Genomic DNA, 19278 nt, shown 5'->3' with positions numbered 1-19278 from the left:
GAAATGCAAATCAAAAGGACTCTAAAATTCTACCTCATACCAGCTAGAATAGCTAAGATCAAAATAGACAGAGGTAATAGATAAAGAGAGGGAACAAAGTAGGAGAGCGGGCACAGAGAGTTGAGAGTACGGAGATGAGACCTGAGGAGAGCAAGGGTGAGAGGACAGAAGGCTTATAGAAAAAAGAGAAACTGAGGGTGGGGATATCTCTGTGACAACCTGGAAACTTAAGTCAGGATATGAAGGTTACTCAAGCAGACTCCTAGTAGCAGAGTCCATAAAGACTGAAGCGAACATCCTCTAAACTAGTCTTCTAATAAAGGATGGGGAACACTAACCCACCCACAAAAACTTTGACCAAAAATTTACCCTGCCTGTGAGATGTGCAGGGATAAAGATGGAGCAGATAGAGTAGAAATTGATGGAATTCCCAACCGATGACTGGCCCAACCAAAGACCTACCTTATCTAACAGTGCCAACCACTGATACTATGAGTGATACTCTGCTAAGCTTGCAGACAGGAGTTTGTCAGAGTTGTCCTGTGAGAGGCTCTACCCAGCAGTACCTCAAAATACATGCTGAGACTCACAGCCAAATATTGACTGATGCATAGGGAGTCTTGAGGAATATTGAGAAGAAAGAGAAAAGGACCCAGAAGTGACAGGATCACCACAAGAGAAACAACAGAGCCAACCAAACAGATCTCAGTTTGCTGAGACTGAAGCATCAACCAAGAACCATGCATGAACTGGATCTAAACCCCCTACAAAGATATAGCAGATGGGCAGCTTAGGTTTCACTGTGAGTCTTCTAGTAAGGGATGTGGGGACTGCATGGGATAAGGACTTGCTTGCTAGCTTTTAGATCACTTTCCCATGGTGGGACTGCCTTGTCAGGCCACAGGGGAAGAGGATAAGTTCAGTCCTGACACAACTTGATGAACTGGGTGGATGTGAAAAGGAGCTCCCCTTTTCCAGAAGGGGACAAAAGAAAGGGTGGGATTGGAAGGGGAGGAGGCAGGTGGCTATAGGGGTGAGAATAAAATAAATAAATGAGAAAAAATCAACACACACCCACAAGCACACAGGTATGCATACATGCATACAAGCACTCATATATGGTGTCTCCTTCTTGAATAATTCTGCAAGAAAGATCCAGTTAACTCTTGTGATTTTATTACCAAAAATGAATTTTAAAAAAAAGCCTAAAAACACCATAAAAGAGTAAGTATCAAATTATAAGCTAAAGAAAAATGGTGATGTTCAAGGCTAGATGAAATCCCAAATCAAGGTAGATTGTTGTTAGAAATATTGTTATTATAATTAGAAAATTTGAATACAGAATACAAATTACAAATGAGGTTGTTATATGAGAATTACTTATAAACAAATTCCTTTGTTCTATGGAAATATGTGATGAAGATTGTAGCAATAAAAGACCATATTATATGTCACTTTGGAGAGAATTAAATACATATGCCTTCATAATTTCCATTCAGCATGGCCCATAGCACAATATATTTGTCTTGCTTAAAGAAATCCTCCAACAATAGATAAGAGGTCAGTTGCTGAAGTGAAGGATTGGAATGAAATTCTAATGCTCAGAGGGAAGAAACTCAACTGTATATTAAGCACCTTGTTACTTTTTTAAGGGACAATATCTTAGCAGAGGGCTTTCAAAAGAATAACTGACCTCCAAGCCCTGGTCGCAGCCGGTTATCATATCCATCCAGAAGCCTATCTAAGATTCTAGTGAAGATAGTGATGTTGTCGGTGCTGTCATCAGGAATATCTGGAGCATGCTTAGGAGAGAGTCTGCAAAGGAAAATAAAGAGTTCTTAATAGAAAACAATTACATGACTACACATTTCAATTCCAGAAGATTTCAATAAGTAGACCTGGCAAATTCAATAGTTGTACATCTTGACCCACCGAGCAAGCAATTCCTATTTGCTACAATAATTGCTTGTGTAGGAAGAGAACAGTACTCAACATTTGCACTCTTCCTTCTAAATTTGCATGAAATTTGGCAGGTACATGTTCCAGCCTCATCTCAGCAGCAGACAAACACAAGCAGACACAGTGTTGATGGCAAAAATAACTGGCAGACATTTTCTGCTCGAACTAAAGAAAAAAAAATGTTACTGAGAACATGCCTGCAGTTTAGTCCAGAGAAATACATGATAACAGAATAGTTAGGCAAAATCTTGAACTACCTTCAGTCCCCACCATATGAAAACATAGCAACCAAACCAGTAGTAATTTAGAAAATACTAAAGCTACCAGGACTATTTGTAGTTATACTTCTATCTCATTTTACATATGCAGAAACAAGTTGAGAGAAAAAAAATTGTTCTCAGTCATATCACTAACAAAGGCAGGCATAGGACAATAATTGAAAACTTGCAGATTTTACACTCCATCCTAATTCTTTCATTTGGATGCCTTTTGAAAGCTCTTCTGAATACCATATGTTTTTCTAAACACATCATCATGTTTGTTTTCTAAACACATAATCACATTATAAACAAAATAATATTTAGACACAATCATAATTGTTTTTATTCTATATAATAGGAACTTGGTGTTATTAGACAGAACAAGAATTTTGTTTGTTGTTTCAGAGGTTATTCTTAATCACCAGATAATGTCCTATTGTATAAATGTACAATATTTCCATTGTCTATTCATCAGATAATGAACATGTAGGCCTTTTCCATCTGTTGGCTGGTAAATAGAGAAGTAATGAACATGGATGAGCAGTAGGCATCTCTCTAGTATGACATGGAGTCTTTTAGTATACACTCAAGAATGGTCTAGCTGGATCATTTGGTAATTCTAATTCTAGATTTTGAAGATACTCTATAGTGATTCCTCTATGAATTTTACAGTGGCTATAAACATATTCATTCCCACAAACAGTAAAAAAAATGTTTCTCTGTCCCCAAATCCATGCACGTATCTGCTTTTTTATTGAAATATTTTACTGTGACCATACTGACTGACGAAAAATAAAATCTCAAAGTAGTTTTAACTTGCATTGACTCTGATGGCTAAGGATGTTATAAATAAAAAAATAAAAATACTCATGCACTTGTATTTCATTTTTGAGAACTCTTTGTTTAATTCTATACCCTATTTCTAATTGTATTTGTTTTCTTAATACATCTCATAACCCTGAGCATATAACCTTCTATTTCCAGAGATGGCCATTAATACTGAGCTATACAAATGATCTGGGTACAAGGAATGAACTGAAAAAAAATATTTAGCAAAGTGACTGGATACAATATTAACTCAAAAAAGCAGTAGCCCTCCTGTATATAAACGACAAAAGGGCTAAGAAAGAAATTAAGGAAACTACACACTTCACGATAGCCACAAATATAATGAAGTAACTTATAACTCTAACCCAGCAAGTGAAAGACCTATATGAAAAAAAAACAAAAAACTTTAAGTCTCTGAGAAAATAAATTGAAGAAGATATCAAAAGATGGAATGTTCACCCATGCTCATGGATCAGTAGGATTAACAAAATGAAAATGGACATCCTGCCTAAAGCAATCTACAGATTCAATGCAATTCCTATCAAAATATCAACAAAATTATTTACAGAACTTGAAAGAACAGTATTCAATTTCATATGGAAAAAATCCCATAATTTCTCAAATAATCATGTACAATAATCTGGACTTATCTCTATTTCTGATTTCAAGCTGTACTACAGAGCATCAGTAATAAAAACTTCATGGTATTGGCATAGAAACAAAATGGTGGATCAATGGAATCAAATAGAAGACCCAGAAATAAATCCACACACTTATGGATACTTGATTTGTGACAAAGAAGCCCAAAACATACAATGGAAAAAACACAGCATCTTCAACAAATGGTGCTAGTCTAACTGGATGACTACATGTAGATAAATGCAAATAGACCCATATTTTTTACCCTGCACAAAGTTAAAGTCCAAGTGGGTCAAAGACCTCAACAGAAAGCCAGACACACTAAATTAGTTAGAAAAAGTGGGGAAGAAACTTGACCTCATTGGTACAGGAGAAAACTTCCTGAATAGAACACCATCAGCACAGGCTCTAAGATCAACAATTAATAATTGGGACCTCATGAAACTGAAAAGCTTCTGTAAAGCAAAGGACACTATCATCAGAACAAAACAACAGCCTACAGACTGGGAAAGGATCTTCACCAATCCTACATGTGACAGAGGGCTGATATCCAGTATATATAAATAACTGAAGAAGTTAAACACCAATAAGACAAGTAATCCAAAGGAAAAAAAGGGGGGGGGGGTACAGAGCTAAACAGAGAATTCTCAACAGAGGCATATCGAATGGCAGAGAAACACTTAAAGAAATGATCAACATCCTTAGTTATTCAGGAAATGCAAACCAAAATGACCCTGAGATTTCAACCCATACCCATCAGAATGGCTAAAATAAAAAACTCAAGTGACAACACATGCTGGAGAGGTTGTGGAGAAAGGAGAGCCCTCCTCCATTGCTGGTGGGAATGTAAACTTGTACAACCACTTTGGAAATCAAACTGCCGCTTTCTCCTAAAATTAGCAAGCTCCAGCTATACAACTTGTAGGCATATACCTGAAAGATACTCCCCCATTCAATAAGGACATTTACTCAACTATGTTCATAGGAGCTTTATTTGTAACAGCCAGAATCTGAAAACAACCTAGATGCCCCTCAGTGTAGGAATGGATACAGTAAATATGGTGTGTTTACATAATGGAATACAAATACTACTCAGCAAATAAAAAAAAAAAAGGAAATCATGAAATTTACAGGCAAATGGTGGCAACTAGAAAATATAATCCTGAGTGAGGTATCCCAGAAGCAGAAAGACACATATGATATATACTCACTTATAAGTGGATATTAGTCATATAATATAGGGTAAACATACTAAAATCTATAGCCTAAAGAAGCTAAACAACAAGGAGGACCCTTGGGAAAATGCATGTTCCTCATCAGAATGGCAACCAAGATAGACATCAGAAGTAGGAGTAGACGGGGAACAGGACAGAAATCTTCCACAGAAGACCTCTGAAAGACTTTACCCATCTTGGTATAGAAGGAAATGCTGAGACTCTTAGCCAAACTTTGGGCAGAGTGTCAGAATCCTTATGGAATAACAGGAAGATAGAAAGACCTTTAGGGGACAGAACTCCATAAAAAGAAAAACAGAGACAAAATACCTGGACCCAGGGAGCCCTGGAAAGACAGATACTCTAACCAAGGATCATGCATGGAGAGGACCCAAACAACCTTTTCAAGGAAGCCCATAGGCTGCTCTGTTTCAAAGTGGGTTCCCTAACAAGGGGTACAGGGGCTGTCTGTGACATGAACTCAGTGGCTGGCTCTTTGATCACCTCCCCCTTGGGGGTACAGCCTTGCCAGGCCAAAGAGGAAAATGATGCAGCCAGCCTTGATGAGTCATTATAAGCTATGGTCAGATGGAAGGTAGGAGGTCGTCTCTTATCAGAGGACTAGGGAAAGGGCATAGGGGAAGAAAAGGAAGGGTGGGAGGGACTGGGAGGAGACAAGGGAGGGTACTGCAGACAGGATACAAAGTGAATAAAGAATGTGGCCTCTGGTAGGTCCAAGAAGCTCCAGTGAAAGACTAGATGTGTAGTAATAAATAAATGGATTGAATTTGATGGGTGTAAAAATAAAAAAAAGGGAGAAGAATACAAGATTAGATGTGTAGAGAATAGAGGATTAGATATGCGAGGAGTTGGAATAAGGAGTGGATATAGTCAAGACACACTGTCTAAGATTCTCATTGAACTAAAAAAGTGTTAAATACCTTGCTGGGTAGAGTCTTTTAGAGGCCCTCTGTGGTAGGCTCCTATCCGGTTCCTTGTTTTCTCCCTCTTCCAATATTTGTCCCATTAGCCTCTCTGAGTGAGGATTGATCATCTTACCCAGGGTCCTCCTTCTTGCTTAGGTTCAATAGGTGAAAAAAATTTTAGTATATTTATTCTATATTACATTTCTAATATCCACTTATAAGTAAGTATATAGACTCTACCCAACAATTTTTCAAAGCAAATGCTGAGACTCATAGTCAAACTTTGGGCAGAGTTCAGGGAATCTTATGAAAGAAGGGGGAGATAGAAAGACATGGAGGGTACAGGAGCTCCACAAGAGCAACAGAATGAAAAATCTGGGTAGAGGGGTCTTTTCTTAGACTGATTCTCCAAACAAGTACCATACATTGAAATAACCTACAACCCTTGCACAGATGTAGCCCATGGCAGCTCAGTCTGCAAGTGGGTACCCTAGTAATGGTAACAGGGACAGTCTTTGACATGAACTCAGTGGCTGGTTCTTTGATCACCGCCCCTTGAAGGGGGCGTAGCAGCTTTACCAGGCCACAGAGGAAGACAATGCTGCTAGTCCTGGTGAGACCTAAAAGGCTAGGGTCAGAGGGAAGGGGAGGAGGACGTCTCCTATCAGTGGACTTCTGGAAGGGCATGGGAGGAGATGAGGGAGGTACAGTGGGGTTGGGAGGGCATGAGGGGAGGGCCTATGGATGGGATACAGAGTGAATAATCTGTAATTAATAAAAAAAATAAATTAATTTTAAAAATGCTAAATACAGCCTCAAAATATTCTCAGTAAAATTCTTTATGATTTTACACTTGATCAAGATTCTCAAAGAATTAATAAAAAAGTTAATACTATGTGCAAGCCATTAATGTTCTTAATAAATTTCTATATGTTTGTACTTGGCTGTTGGTACATTTTTTTCTCTTAGAGAACCAAATGGTGGTTTATAGAATGCTCATGGAATTTTTTTCTTCAATAACTCAAGCAGAACAAGATTTTGTAGCTGTTGCTTTTCCAAAGGTACTTTAGGACAACAGTCATGGTACATTATTGAAATCTTTAGTGATAGCATAATTCTTTTTCTTTTTGCTTTACTCAGGAAACATCAGAAGACATTAGTACCCAATGATAGAAAAAAAAAAACGTGTAAAAGCATATGTGTATTAAATTGACGAGATGGATCCCATAGCCATGACAATTGTTCTTCTTATCAATCACTATTGATTGGATCAAATAAGATAATCATGATTTTCTATAAAGAATTAAAATTAATCTGCCAATACACCATCTGTAGCTCAAGGAAATTTAGTAATTTATTAAATCTTAAAAACATATTGGTTTATTTCTGGGTCTCCTATTTGGTTCCATTGATCCTCCTTTCTGTTTCTATGCCAATACCATGCAATCCTACATCTGACAGAGGGCTAATATCCGATATATATAAAGAACTCAAGAAGTTAAAATGCAACAAATCAAGTAATCCAATTAAAAAATGGGGCACGGGGTTAAACAGAGAACTCTCTGTAGAGGAATATCGAATGGCAGAGAAACACTTAAAGAAATGCTTAACATCCTTAAGCATCAGGGAGATGCAAATCAAAACGACTTTGAGATTTCACCTTACACCCATCAGAATGACTTAGATCAAAATCTCAAGTGACAACACATACTGGAGAGGATCTGGAGAAAGAGAAACCCTCCTACATTGCTGGTGGGAATGCAAACTTGTACAACCACTTTGGAAATCAATCGGGCACTTTCTCAGACAATTAGGAATAGTGATTTCTCAAGATCCAGCCATACCACTCCTAGGCATATATCCAAAAGATGCTCAAGTACTCAACAAGGACATTTGCTCAACCATGTTTATAGCAGCTTTATTCGTAATAGCCAGAACCTGGAAACAACCCAGATGTCCCTCAGTTGATGAATGGAAACAGAAATTGTGGTACTTTTACACAATGGAATACTACTCAGCAATTAAAAGCGAGGAAATCATGAAATTTGCAGGCAAATAGTGGGACCTAGAATCGATCATCCTGAGTGAGGTATCCCAAAAGCAGAAAGACACACATGGTATATACTCAGTTATATAGACCTATAAGATAGGATAAATATACTGAAATCTATACACCTAAAGAAGATAAACAAGAAAGAGGACTTGGGGTAAGATGACCAATCCTCACTTAGAAAGACAAGTGGAATGGACATTGGATGTAGGAGAAAACAAGTAACAGGACAGGAGCCTACAGCACAGGGCCTCTGAAAGATTCTACCTATCAGTGCATCAAAGCAGATATTAAGACTCATAACCAAACCTTTGACAGATTGCAGGGAATCATATAAAAAGAAGGTGGAGTTAGTAAGACCTGGAGAGTACAGGAGAGCCACAAGGACCAAATATATCAGGGCACAGGGGTCTTTCATGAGACTGTTTCTCCAACCAAGGACCATGTATGGATATAACCTAGAACCCCTGCTCGGATATAGCCCTTGGTAGCTCAGTGTCCAAAGGTGTTCTCTAACAAGGGGAACAGGGACTATTTCTGACATGAACTCAAAGACGAGCTCTTCAACACCCCCCCGCAAAAAAAAGGGAGGAACAGCCTTGCTAGGCCACAGAAGAGGATATTGCAGCCAGGCCTGAAAATACCTGATAAGCTAGGGTCAGATGGAAGGGAAGGAGGTCCTCCCCTGTTAGTGGACTTGGAAAGGAGCAGGGAGAAGATGAGAGAGGGAGGGTAGGATTGGGAGGGAAGGAAGGAGGGGGTTACAGCTGGGATACAAATAAATAACCTGTGGTTAATATAAAAAATAAATAAATTAAAAAAACATATTGGTAAATAATTAAAGTGTACGTTCTATCACCACTACTTGATATAAATGGCTTATTTCTTTTTAAAATTTGTTTGAGAATTTCATATATGAGCATTATATTTAAATCATATACAATACCCTCTTCATTGTCCCCCCTATTCCTCATCAAATCTTTATTATGTTATACAGAATATGATGTACATATGCAGATAGAAATACATTTTACTAAATCCATTTAGTTTTACTTATATGTGCATGTGTTTACAGCTAAACACTTAAGATTGGATAACCTATTGGGTAGACTTGTCCTTGAAGAAGATTGATTCTCCCTCTCTCAGCAGCTGTAGTTCTTCACCTATGGGTGGTACCTTGTAAGATGCTCCAATCTACACTGACATGTCAACTGCATGTAAAGTAATATTCCATAACTTGGAAATCTTTGGAAGGAAATGTATAAACTGCTTCACAAATAAGGAATGTTTTTTTTTAATTTTTATCTTCCAAATCTTCTAATAGTGAAATGAGAAACCTTTAAAAGATGTGTACTTCTAGGCTATGAGAAAAATTTCATGGACCATGTACAGGATGTCCATACCACCAGCATTAATTTAGTCTCATCAAGGATACCAGTGCGTTTATGTTCAGGGAAAGCAAGAGAAGTACAGCTGCAGAGATGCTGATGCAGTTCATAAACAACCAAAAGAATAAAGAAATATACTTCATTAAAAGAATGGCAATTTCCGTAATTCTGCATGTATCCTATAAGAAAAAAATTTTCTTTAATTCTAAAATACAGGGCAGGTCATATCTCTCCACTACTCTCAAGGTTTCCATAAATATTGAAAATTTTACCAAAAAGAATTCCAGTTTCTTATCCTGACATTCATAGCATTATACATGTTTACAATCATTAATTCCACTACTTCACTTCTGGATCAGAAATTGTGGTCAGATCAATTCATTTTATTTGTCAGTGTCCTCAAGGTTGTCATACACCAATACCAGTCTTTCTCAGAAGTATGAAGTCAAACTAAAGATTCAACCCTCAGTATCTGCAATATATATTACGGTAGTTATCAAAAGCAATCCAATCAACACATTGTACTGTCTTTCCAGTAGGAATTTCATTAAAAAAAAAAGAATGAGTTTTGGCAAAGACATGCCTATATAATTTATTGTGGTTCAGATATAAAGTATCCTCCTCAAGGGCTCTTGTTTTGAAGGTTTTGTTCTCAGCTCATATGAATTAATAGTACTGTGAGAGATATAACTTCAGCAAGTGAATCAATAGCTTTTATTGTGTATTATTATGAAATAAGGGTCTACTAGAAGAAATAGAGCACTAGGAGTGTCCCCTAAAAGGGTGTGTGTGTGTATTCACTGTCTCTTTCTGTCTCTCTCTGTCTGTGTGTCTCTTTCTATCTCTGTCTGTATCTGTCTGTCTGTCTCTCTCTCCCTTGATCTTTCTCTCCTATCCTAGAAACTATGAACTATGCGTTTTTTTTTCCAACTCCAGAACAACTGGAACCAGGTGACCACAGATGAAAACCTCTTAAACTCCGACACAAAATAAATCATTCTGATCTTAAATTGTTTTGCTGGGTATTGGGTTTTGTTTTTGTTTCAAGACAGGTTTCTCTGTGTAGCTTTAGCTTAGCTGTCCTGGACTTATTTTATAGACCAGGCTGGCCTCAAAGTCACAGAGATCTGCCAGCTTCTGCCACCCAAATGCCGGGACTAAAGTTGTGCTCCACTGAGCCTGGTTGGGTATTTTTTCATAGAGACAAAAAGTGGCACATAATCTATCTGAAGAAGACAGCTCTTGTTTTCATAAATAGCATACACAAACTCTAATACAAAAACATTCCATAATACCACCCACTATCATGGTTCAAGAATTCAAATCTCCTTTGGTTTGTCTCTTAAGGATAGACTTAAATATTGTTCCTCATTGTGCTAGACTTATGTGCATAGAGTCTTCTCTGGATGGAGAGGAAAGAGCCTCTCTTCTATAATGTGTAATCATACAAAACTCGTGGCTTGAGACACATCCTATTAATATGTGCCCCACCTTTGCTTTTTCCCAGTTTATTGCAAATCAAGACCAAGTCCTACAGGCTTTCTTAGGGACCTCAAAGGAATCGTAAAACACAAACATAAATATAAATTAATAAATAAGTGACATAAATAAGTAGAAGTTACTCATTATTAAACAGTTATATGAGTCAACATCAAAGTAAATAAACAAGAATTCAGCTGAAAAGTATGACACAGTACATGAATTTACTGTTAGGATTCGGGTTCACTTGAAATAACCTTACTTTCCACTAATTTGGAATACACACAGAAAATTGTTCTACTTTTTCTCCTTGTTTTTGAGCTCTAGAAATGTGGGTGGTTGAACGGAATTCCAGTTTGTGCTTTGGGATTCAGAAAGTGCCTAAATGCTATCTCCAGAATTGAGTAATGATCAAGAGGAGGCTCCTATAACTATTCTGTTATAGATCAATGTTTCTCAATCTTTCTAATGTTGTGACTCTTTAATACAGTTCTCATATTGTGGTGACCCCAAACCATAAAATTATTTTTCTTGCTCCTTGGTAACTCTATTTTTTTTTTTTTTACTGTTATGAATTGTAACTAATATCTGTGTTTTCCTATGGTCTTATTTGACCCGTGTGAAAGGGTCATTCAACCCCCAGATTGAGATTCACTGTTTAGCTGATGAAACAGCAAAGTTTCATCAGACTGTAGATATGATTCCAAAAAAGAACAAAGGCAAATAGAGATCAACTTAAAATGACTCACAATCCAACATTTACAAAGAAGTCAGAGTTTACTTACTTTAAACACTGCCATGATGGGGTACATAATTTTCCAAGTCTGTTTCTCATATTTTATCTGAATTATTATAACGATGGTATGAGTATATGAGGCAACATTCTGAGAAGAGGATATAAAACAGGTAAAGCTACAACATTAGGAGTATTATCTAGCCTACCACTATTTCCTCTTTACCTGACATCCACAAATCTGATTAAAGTAATGAGATGGACACCAGTCTAAAGTTTCTCAGTTCATCTTAGAGGTTGAAATTCTCACACTGGAAATTCTAGAATGTCATCACCTTAAACAAACAAGCAAATGTGACATCACCAAAACTGACATTATGCAATAGGAATTGACAGCATCATTTATAAAGCATGCTTGATCATAGCCTCACATACACATCTTTGTCTTGCATCACAAATGCTACATTTCCAATTCACAAGGGAAAATGGCATTTCCTAAATCTTCAGATAATATAAGAAAACTGAACAGTCTACACAGTCATTTGGCTGTTAGTTATTTTTATAAAACCTGTGGTTTTTTTCTCTTAACTCAGCTATCATATAAATAATTAAGACTATTTTTGTTTATAATAAGCTTCACAACATAAGAACTGAGCAGAATTACTCTATCCTTAATCCTCCAGGCTAATCAGGCTTCTTTCTACTATATGCCCCAGGATATTTGCACTTCCTAGCTTTTCTGTTGAGCTCTCTCTCCTGGTATCTCCTGGATCTCTCTGTCTGTGGCTGAATCTCCTATTTTCTATCCTCTAACTTCTCTTTCCCTGGCTAGCAGGATGTCCAGCCCTATTCTCTGGCATGCTCACTGACTGACTATAAGATGTTTTATTGACATATCAGGGGACCAGTGTGGAACAGAGTTTAAACATTAACAAAGGATATTCTTAAAATGAGGCTTACAAACAGATATATCATGGATGTAAAAATTGGCATTTGAATTACACAATAACATTATGCCTACCTGTGGCTAAGACAATAAGTAGTCAACTTTGAAAGATATATCAGCTAATGTTTATTGTGAAAAGCAATTCGCTACAGTGATTGTTAGAATGGGCACCATCACCAAATTTTGTGGGTTTCAGTCTCAGCTTTGTAACTCTTTAGCTATGTTAACTTAGACAAATCACTTAACCTCTTTGTTTCTATATTTTATGTGTAAAATGAGATAGCAGAATCATCAAACTTATGGTTTTATTATAAGTATTACATACAAATGAACACAGAGAAAGTACTTAGAATAGTGTTTCATATATAGTAAAATATAAGCTTTAAATTAGCATGATGGAATAAAATAATTGTAAAGACAAGCATAAAAATCTCAAATTGAGGTTTTGAAAATCAATAATCCACGGATATTTGGTACACATTAGCAATTCATGCCAACTCAGGTGGCAAGAGGGCTTTCTCTGCCATTTTCACAAACTCCTTATAAGCCACATCCCTGACAACCTCAGGCTGCCAGTATTCAGGACTCCTTGATGCAGGAACTGACCTCTTGAGACATAGAAGCAGTCAGGCCTGGAAGAGTTACAGCTCAGATGGGAAATATTTTTTTTTACATCTTTTTTATTTTTATTTTTATTTTTTTATCAGTTACATTTTATTAACTCTGTATCCCAGCCGTGTCCCGATCCCTCATTCCCTCCCAGTCCCTCCCTCCCTCCCTCATCTCCACCGTGCCCCTTTCCAAGTCCACTGATAGTGGGGACCTCCTCCCCATTCATCTGATCCTATTTTATCAGGTATCTTCAGGACTGGCTGCAAAGCCCTCCTCTGTGGCCTAACAGGACTGCTCCTCCCTTCGGGGGTGGGGAGACCAAAGAGCCAGTCATTGAGTTCCTGTTAGAAATAGTCCCTGTTCCCCTCACTTTGGGAAACCAATTGGTTACTGAGCTACCACAGGCTACATCTGAGTGGAGGTTCTAGGTTATATCCATACATGGTCCTTGGTTGAATATCAGTCTCAGAAAAGACCCTGTGCCCAGATATATTTGGTCCTTGTGAAGCTTCTATCCTTTCCCCATCAGACTAACTCCCCTTCTTTCTTATGATTCCCTGTACTCTGCCAAAGGTTTGGTCATGAGTCTTTGCTTTGAAAACACTGCTAGTTAGAGTGTTTCAAATGTGCTCAGTAGACTCCTGTCATACGTTCAATGCACATCCCATCTGTCTTTCTAAATGAGGATTGATCATCTTACCCCAGATGGGAAATATATCCTAGCAGTCAGGAGCCAAGGATTACAACAAAGTCACACTCCTGTACAATAAACCTCACACAAGAGATTTATTGGGAGAGGAAACCCCAGGAGGATGGCTGCCTCTACTCTGGCAAGAAACAGCAGGGAACTGGGCAGAATGCAAGGTTTATATAGTTTCTTGGCAGGTGGAGCTTTCCAGGGTGGCCTGGTATTGGAGAGATTATGTGCCCTGATCTTTGGGCAAATTTATGGATTGGTGGAATTTGTGTATGTGTGTGTGTGTGTGTGTGTGTGTGTGTGTGTGTGTATGTGGTGGGACTTGGCTACTCTTCTGCTTCTGAGGTGGGAGCCCTTAGAAATCAGCCTTTAGGGCTGTTAAAAAAGTCTGGGAGTGGGGCCATTTGTATGTCTTGAGGATTTACAAAGTTTACAAAAAGAAGTCCATAGCAGGAAAGCTGATGCTACAGTTGGTATCAATAGCCAAAAAGGCCCTCTCCTGAGGAGCTCCAACAGTCAGGCCCTGCCCCCAGGCTTCCTTAATGGCTGTAAAGGATATTTCCTAATGGCTATAACAGCGGTGCACAGCCCCCACGCTACAAAAAGTCCATCAATTTCTAAGCTTCCCTATGGATGCTGATGCTGGAAACTGAACTATGAGAATGATATTCACTCTTAACCACTGAGATCTCTCTTGAGACATGTGAATGTAAATTTCAAGGTCAATACCCTTACATCTTTGGTACAATGACACCAAGTCAAGCTTTGTTATTTAATAAGAAATAATAAAATCACCATCCACCTACGTTTCAATTTAAAATATCAGCTATCACCATTGTCATTACCATATAATCTTGAGGCAGAAAGAGATATATAACTATACAGTGTCACATGTCTCTAGATCATAGTTTCTAATACATATTAAATTGTGCAACTATGAGGAGTAGTCCCCAATATTTTTTATTTACCCTCCTGGATACAATTTTTTCTTTTTTTTTTCTTTTTCTTTATTAATTACACTTTACTTGCTTTGTATTCCTCCACCCGTGGTTCCCTCCCTCCTCCCATCCTAATCCCTCCCTTCCTCCAACCTCTGCATGCATGCCCCTCCCCAAGTCCACTGATAGGGGAGGAATTCTTTTCCTTCCTTCTGATCCTAGTCAATTAGGTCTCATCAGGAGTGGCTGCTTTGTCTTCTTCTGTGGCCTGGTAATGCTGCTTCCCCCTCAGGGGGAGGTAATTAAAGAGCAGGCCAATCAGTTTATGTCAGAGACAGTCCCTGTTCCTGTTACAGTGGAACGCTCTTGGGTACTGAACTGCCATGGGCTACATCTGGGCAGGGGTCTTAGGTTATCTCCATGCATAGTCCTTGGTTGGAATATCAGTCTCAGGAAAGACCCCTGTGCTCAGATTTTTTGGTGCTGTTGCTCTCCTTGTGGAGTTCCTGTCCTCTCCAGATCTTACTGTTTCCCAATTCTTTCCTAAGATTCCCTGTACTCTGCCCAAAGGTTGCCCATAAGTCTCAGTATCTACATTGATAGTCTTTTCTCCTTCTTCTGATGTCCATCTTCTTTGCCTTTATAGATAGGAATTGAGCATTTTAACAAGAGTCCTCCATCCTGATTAGTTTCTTTAGGTGTACAGATTTTAGGAGGTTTATCCTATATAATATGTCTATATGAGTGAGTATATACCGTGTGCATCATTCTGCTTCTGGGATAGCTCACCCAGGATGAGCTATCCAGGATGATCTTTTCCAGATCCCAACATTTACCTGCAAATTTCATGATTTCCTTATTTTTTATTGCTGAGTAATATTTCATTATGTAGATATACCACAATTTGTGTATCCATTCCTCCACTGAGGGGCATCTGGGCTGTTTCCAGCTTCTGGCTATTACAAATAAGGCTGCTATAAACATGGTTGAGCAAATGTCCTTATTGTATACTTGAGAATCTTTTGGATATATGCCTAGGAGTGGTATAGCTGGATCTTGAGGAAGCACTATTCCTAGTTGTCTGAGAAAGCGCCAGATTGCTTTCTAGAGTGGTTGTTCAAGGTTACATTCCCACCAGCAGTGGAGGAGGGTTCCCCTTTCTCCACAACCTCTCCAGCATGTGTTGTCTCTTGAGTTTTGATCTTAGCCATTCTGATGGACATAAGGTGAAATCTTAGATTCGTTTTGATTTGCATTTCCCTGATGGCAAATGAGGTTGAGCATTTCTTTAAGTGTTTCTCTGCCCTTCAATATTCCGCTGCAGAGAATTTTCTGTTTAGCTCTGTACCCAATTTTTTAATTGGATTACTTGATTTTTTGCTGTTTAACTTCTTTAGTTCTTTATATATACTGGATATTAGCCCTCTGTCAGATATAGAGTTGCTGTAGGCTGTCGCTTTGTTCTGAGGACAGTATCCTTTGCTTTACAGAAGCTTTTCATTTTCATGAGGTCCCAATTATTAATTGTTGATCTTAGAGCCTGTGCTATTGGTGTTGTGTTCAGGAAATTGTCTTCTATGCCAATGAGTTCAAGTGTATTCCCCACTTTTTCTTCTAAGTGGTTTAGTATGTCTAGTTTTATGTTGAGGTCTTTGATCCACTTGGACTTTAGTTTTGTGCAGGGTGATAAATATGGATCTTTTTGCATTTTTCTACATGTAGACTTCCAGTTAGACCAGCACCATTTGTTGAATGTGCTGTCTTTTTTCCATTGAATGGATTTGGCATCTTTGTAAAAAATCAGGTGTCCATAAGTGTGTGGATTTATGTCAGGGTCTTCTATTCGATTTCATTGATCCACCAGCCTGTTTCTCTGCCAGTACAATGCAATCTTTAGCATTATTGCTACATAGTACAGCTTGAGATCAGGGATGGAGATACCTCCTGAAGATCTTTTACTGTAGAGAATTGTTTTAGCAATTCTGGGTTTCTTGTTGTTCCATATGAAGGTGAGAATTTTTCTTTCAAGGTCTGTAAAGAATTGTGTTGGTAATTTGATGGGAATTGCATTGAATCTGTAGATTGTTTTTGGTAAGATGGCCATTTTTGCTATGTTAATCCTGCCAAGCCATGAGCATGGGAGATCTTTCCATCTTCTCTTATCTTCTTCTAATTATTTCTTCAGAGACTGGGAATTTTTTCATAGAAGTCTTCAACTTGCTTGGTTAGGTTCACACCAAGGTACTTTATGTCCTTTGTGGTTATTGTGAAGGGTGCTGTTTCCCTAATTTCTTTCTCGGCCCTTTTGTCCTATGTATACAGGAAGGTTACTGATTTTTTTTTTTTAGTTAATTTTGTATCCAGCCACACTGCTGAAGATGTTAATCAGCTGTAGGAGTTCCCCGGTAGAGTTTTTGGGGTCATTCAGGTACTATCATAGATACTATCATATCATCTGCAAATAGTGATTCTTTGACTTCTTCCTTTCCAATTTGTATCCCCTTGATCTCCTTCAATTGTCTTACTGTTCTACCTAGGACTTCAAGAACAATGTTGAAAAGATATGGAGAGAATGGACAGCCTTGCCTTGTCCCTGATTTCCGTGGGAATGATTTAAGTTTCTCTGCATTGAGTATGATGTTGGCTATAGGGTTGTGTATATCGCCTTTACTATGTTGAGGTATGTGCCTTGTATCCCTGACCTCTCCAATACTTTAAACATGAATGGATGTTGGATTTTGTCAAATGCCTTTTTAGCATCTAAGGACATGATCATGTGTTTTTTCTCCTTCAGTCTTTTTATGTGGTGGATCACATTGATGGATTTCTGTACATTGAACCTCCCCTGCATGCCTGGGATGAAGCCTACTTGGTCATAGTGGATAATATCTTTGATGTGTTCTTGGATTCGGTTTGCAAGTATTTTGTTGAGTATTTTTGCATCAATGTTCATGAGGGAGATTGGCCTGAAATTCTGTTTCTTTGTTGGGTCTTTGTGAGGTTTAGGTACCAAGGTGACTGTGGCTTCATAGAATGAGTTTGGTAGTGGTCCTTCAGTTTCTATCTTGTGGAATAGTTTGAAGAGTATTGGTGTTAGCTCTTCTTTGAAGGTCTGGTAGAATTTGGCACTAAAACCATCTGGACCTGGGCTTTTATTGCATGGTAGACTTTTGATGACAACTTCTATTTCCTTAAGGGATATAGGACTATTTAATTGGTTTACCTGGTCTTGATTCAGATTTGGCATGTAGAATCAGATAGAAAATTGTCCATTTCACTTAGATTTTCAAATTTTGTGTCATATAGACTTTGGAAGTAAGACCTAATTATTATTTTTTTTATTTTTTTTCTTATCAGTTACATTTTATTAACTCTGTATCCCAGCCGTGTCCCGATCCCTCTTTCCCTCCCAGGCCCTCCCTCCCTCCCTCATCTCCACCGTGCCCCTTTCCAAGTCCACTGATGGGGGGGACCTCCTCCCCATTCATCTGTTCCTGTTTTATCAGGTATCTTCAGGACTGGCTGCAAACCCTCCTCTGTGGTCTAACAGGACTGCTCCTCCCTTCAGGGGTGGGGAGGCCAAAGAGCCAGTCATTGAGTTCCTGTTAGAAATAGGTAAGACCTAATTATTGTTTGAATTTCTTCAGTGTCTGTGGTTATGTCCCCCTTTTCCTTTAGGATTTTGTTGATTTGGATAGTTTCTCTCGGCTTTTAGTTTGGCTAAGGGTTTGTTTATGTTGTTCATTTTCTAAAAGAACCAGCTCTTGGTTTCATTGATTCTTTAAATTGTTTTATTTGTTTCTAATTTATTGGTTTCAGCCCTGAGTTTGATTATTTCCAGCCATCTATTCCTCTTTGGTGTGTCTGCTTCTTTTTTTTTTTTTCCCTAGGGCTTTAAATGAGCCATTAAGTTGCTTGCATGAGATATTTCGAATTTCTTTTTGAAGGCACTTAGTGCTATGACCTTTCCTCTTATCACTGCTTTCATTGTGTCCCATAAGTTTGGGTATGTTGTGCATTCATTTTCATTGAATTGTAGGAAGTCTTTAATTTCTTCTCTGACCCAGCTGTCATTTAGAAGCAAGTTGTTCATTTTCCATGTGTGTGTAGGCCTTTTGCTATTTTTGTCATTGAGGTCCAGTTTTAGTCCATGGTGATCAGATAGGATACAAGGGATTATTTCAATCTTCTTGTATCTGTTGAGGCTTGCTTTGTGACCAACTATATGGTCTATTTTGGAGAAGGTTCCATGAGGCGCTGAGAAGAAGGTAAATTCTTTTGAGTTTGGGTGAAAGGTTCTGTAGATGTCCATGAGGTCCATTTGATTCATGACCTCTGTCAGAGTTATTGCTTCTTTGTTTAATTTCTGTTTTGTTGACCTGTCTTTTGTTGAGAGTGGGGTGTTGAAGTCTCCCACTATTATTGTGTGGGGGTATACGTGTGGTTTAAATTTTATTAAAGTTTCTTTTACAAAAAAAAAAATGTGGGTGCCCTTGCATTTGGGGCATAGATGTTCAGGACTGTGATATCTTCCTGGTGGATTTTTCCCTTGATGAGTATGAAGTGTCCTTTTCTATCTCTTTTGATTGATTTTGGTTGAAAATTCTAC

At 38.2% G+C, this 19278-nt stretch overlaps 1 protein-coding gene across 3 annotated transcripts in view; it reads right to left on the bottom strand.

Moving 5' to 3' along the window:
* Gabra3 (gamma-aminobutyric acid type A receptor subunit alpha3) overlaps positions 1–19278 on the bottom strand; it is a 288094-nt gene that overhangs the window by 157634 nt on the left and 111182 nt on the right. For all 3 annotated transcript variants that reach the window (XM_060376662.1, XM_060376661.1, XM_060376660.1), the window contains one exon: positions 1694–1815. In XM_060376662.1, the coding sequence (XP_060232645.1) occupies positions 1694–1815 (122 nt within the window). The remainder of the gene's footprint in view (positions 1–1693; positions 1816–19278) is intronic.

Source organism: Meriones unguiculatus (genome assembly GCF_030254825.1).
Source record: "Meriones unguiculatus strain TT.TT164.6M chromosome X unlocalized genomic scaffold, Bangor_MerUng_6.1 ChrX_unordered_Scaffold_30, whole genome shotgun sequence".
Taxonomy (NCBI): Eukaryota; Metazoa; Chordata; class Mammalia; order Rodentia; family Muridae; genus Meriones; species Meriones unguiculatus.
The sequence above is the reverse complement of the archived record's forward strand: the minus strand, read 5'-3'. Positions and strand labels throughout refer to the sequence as shown.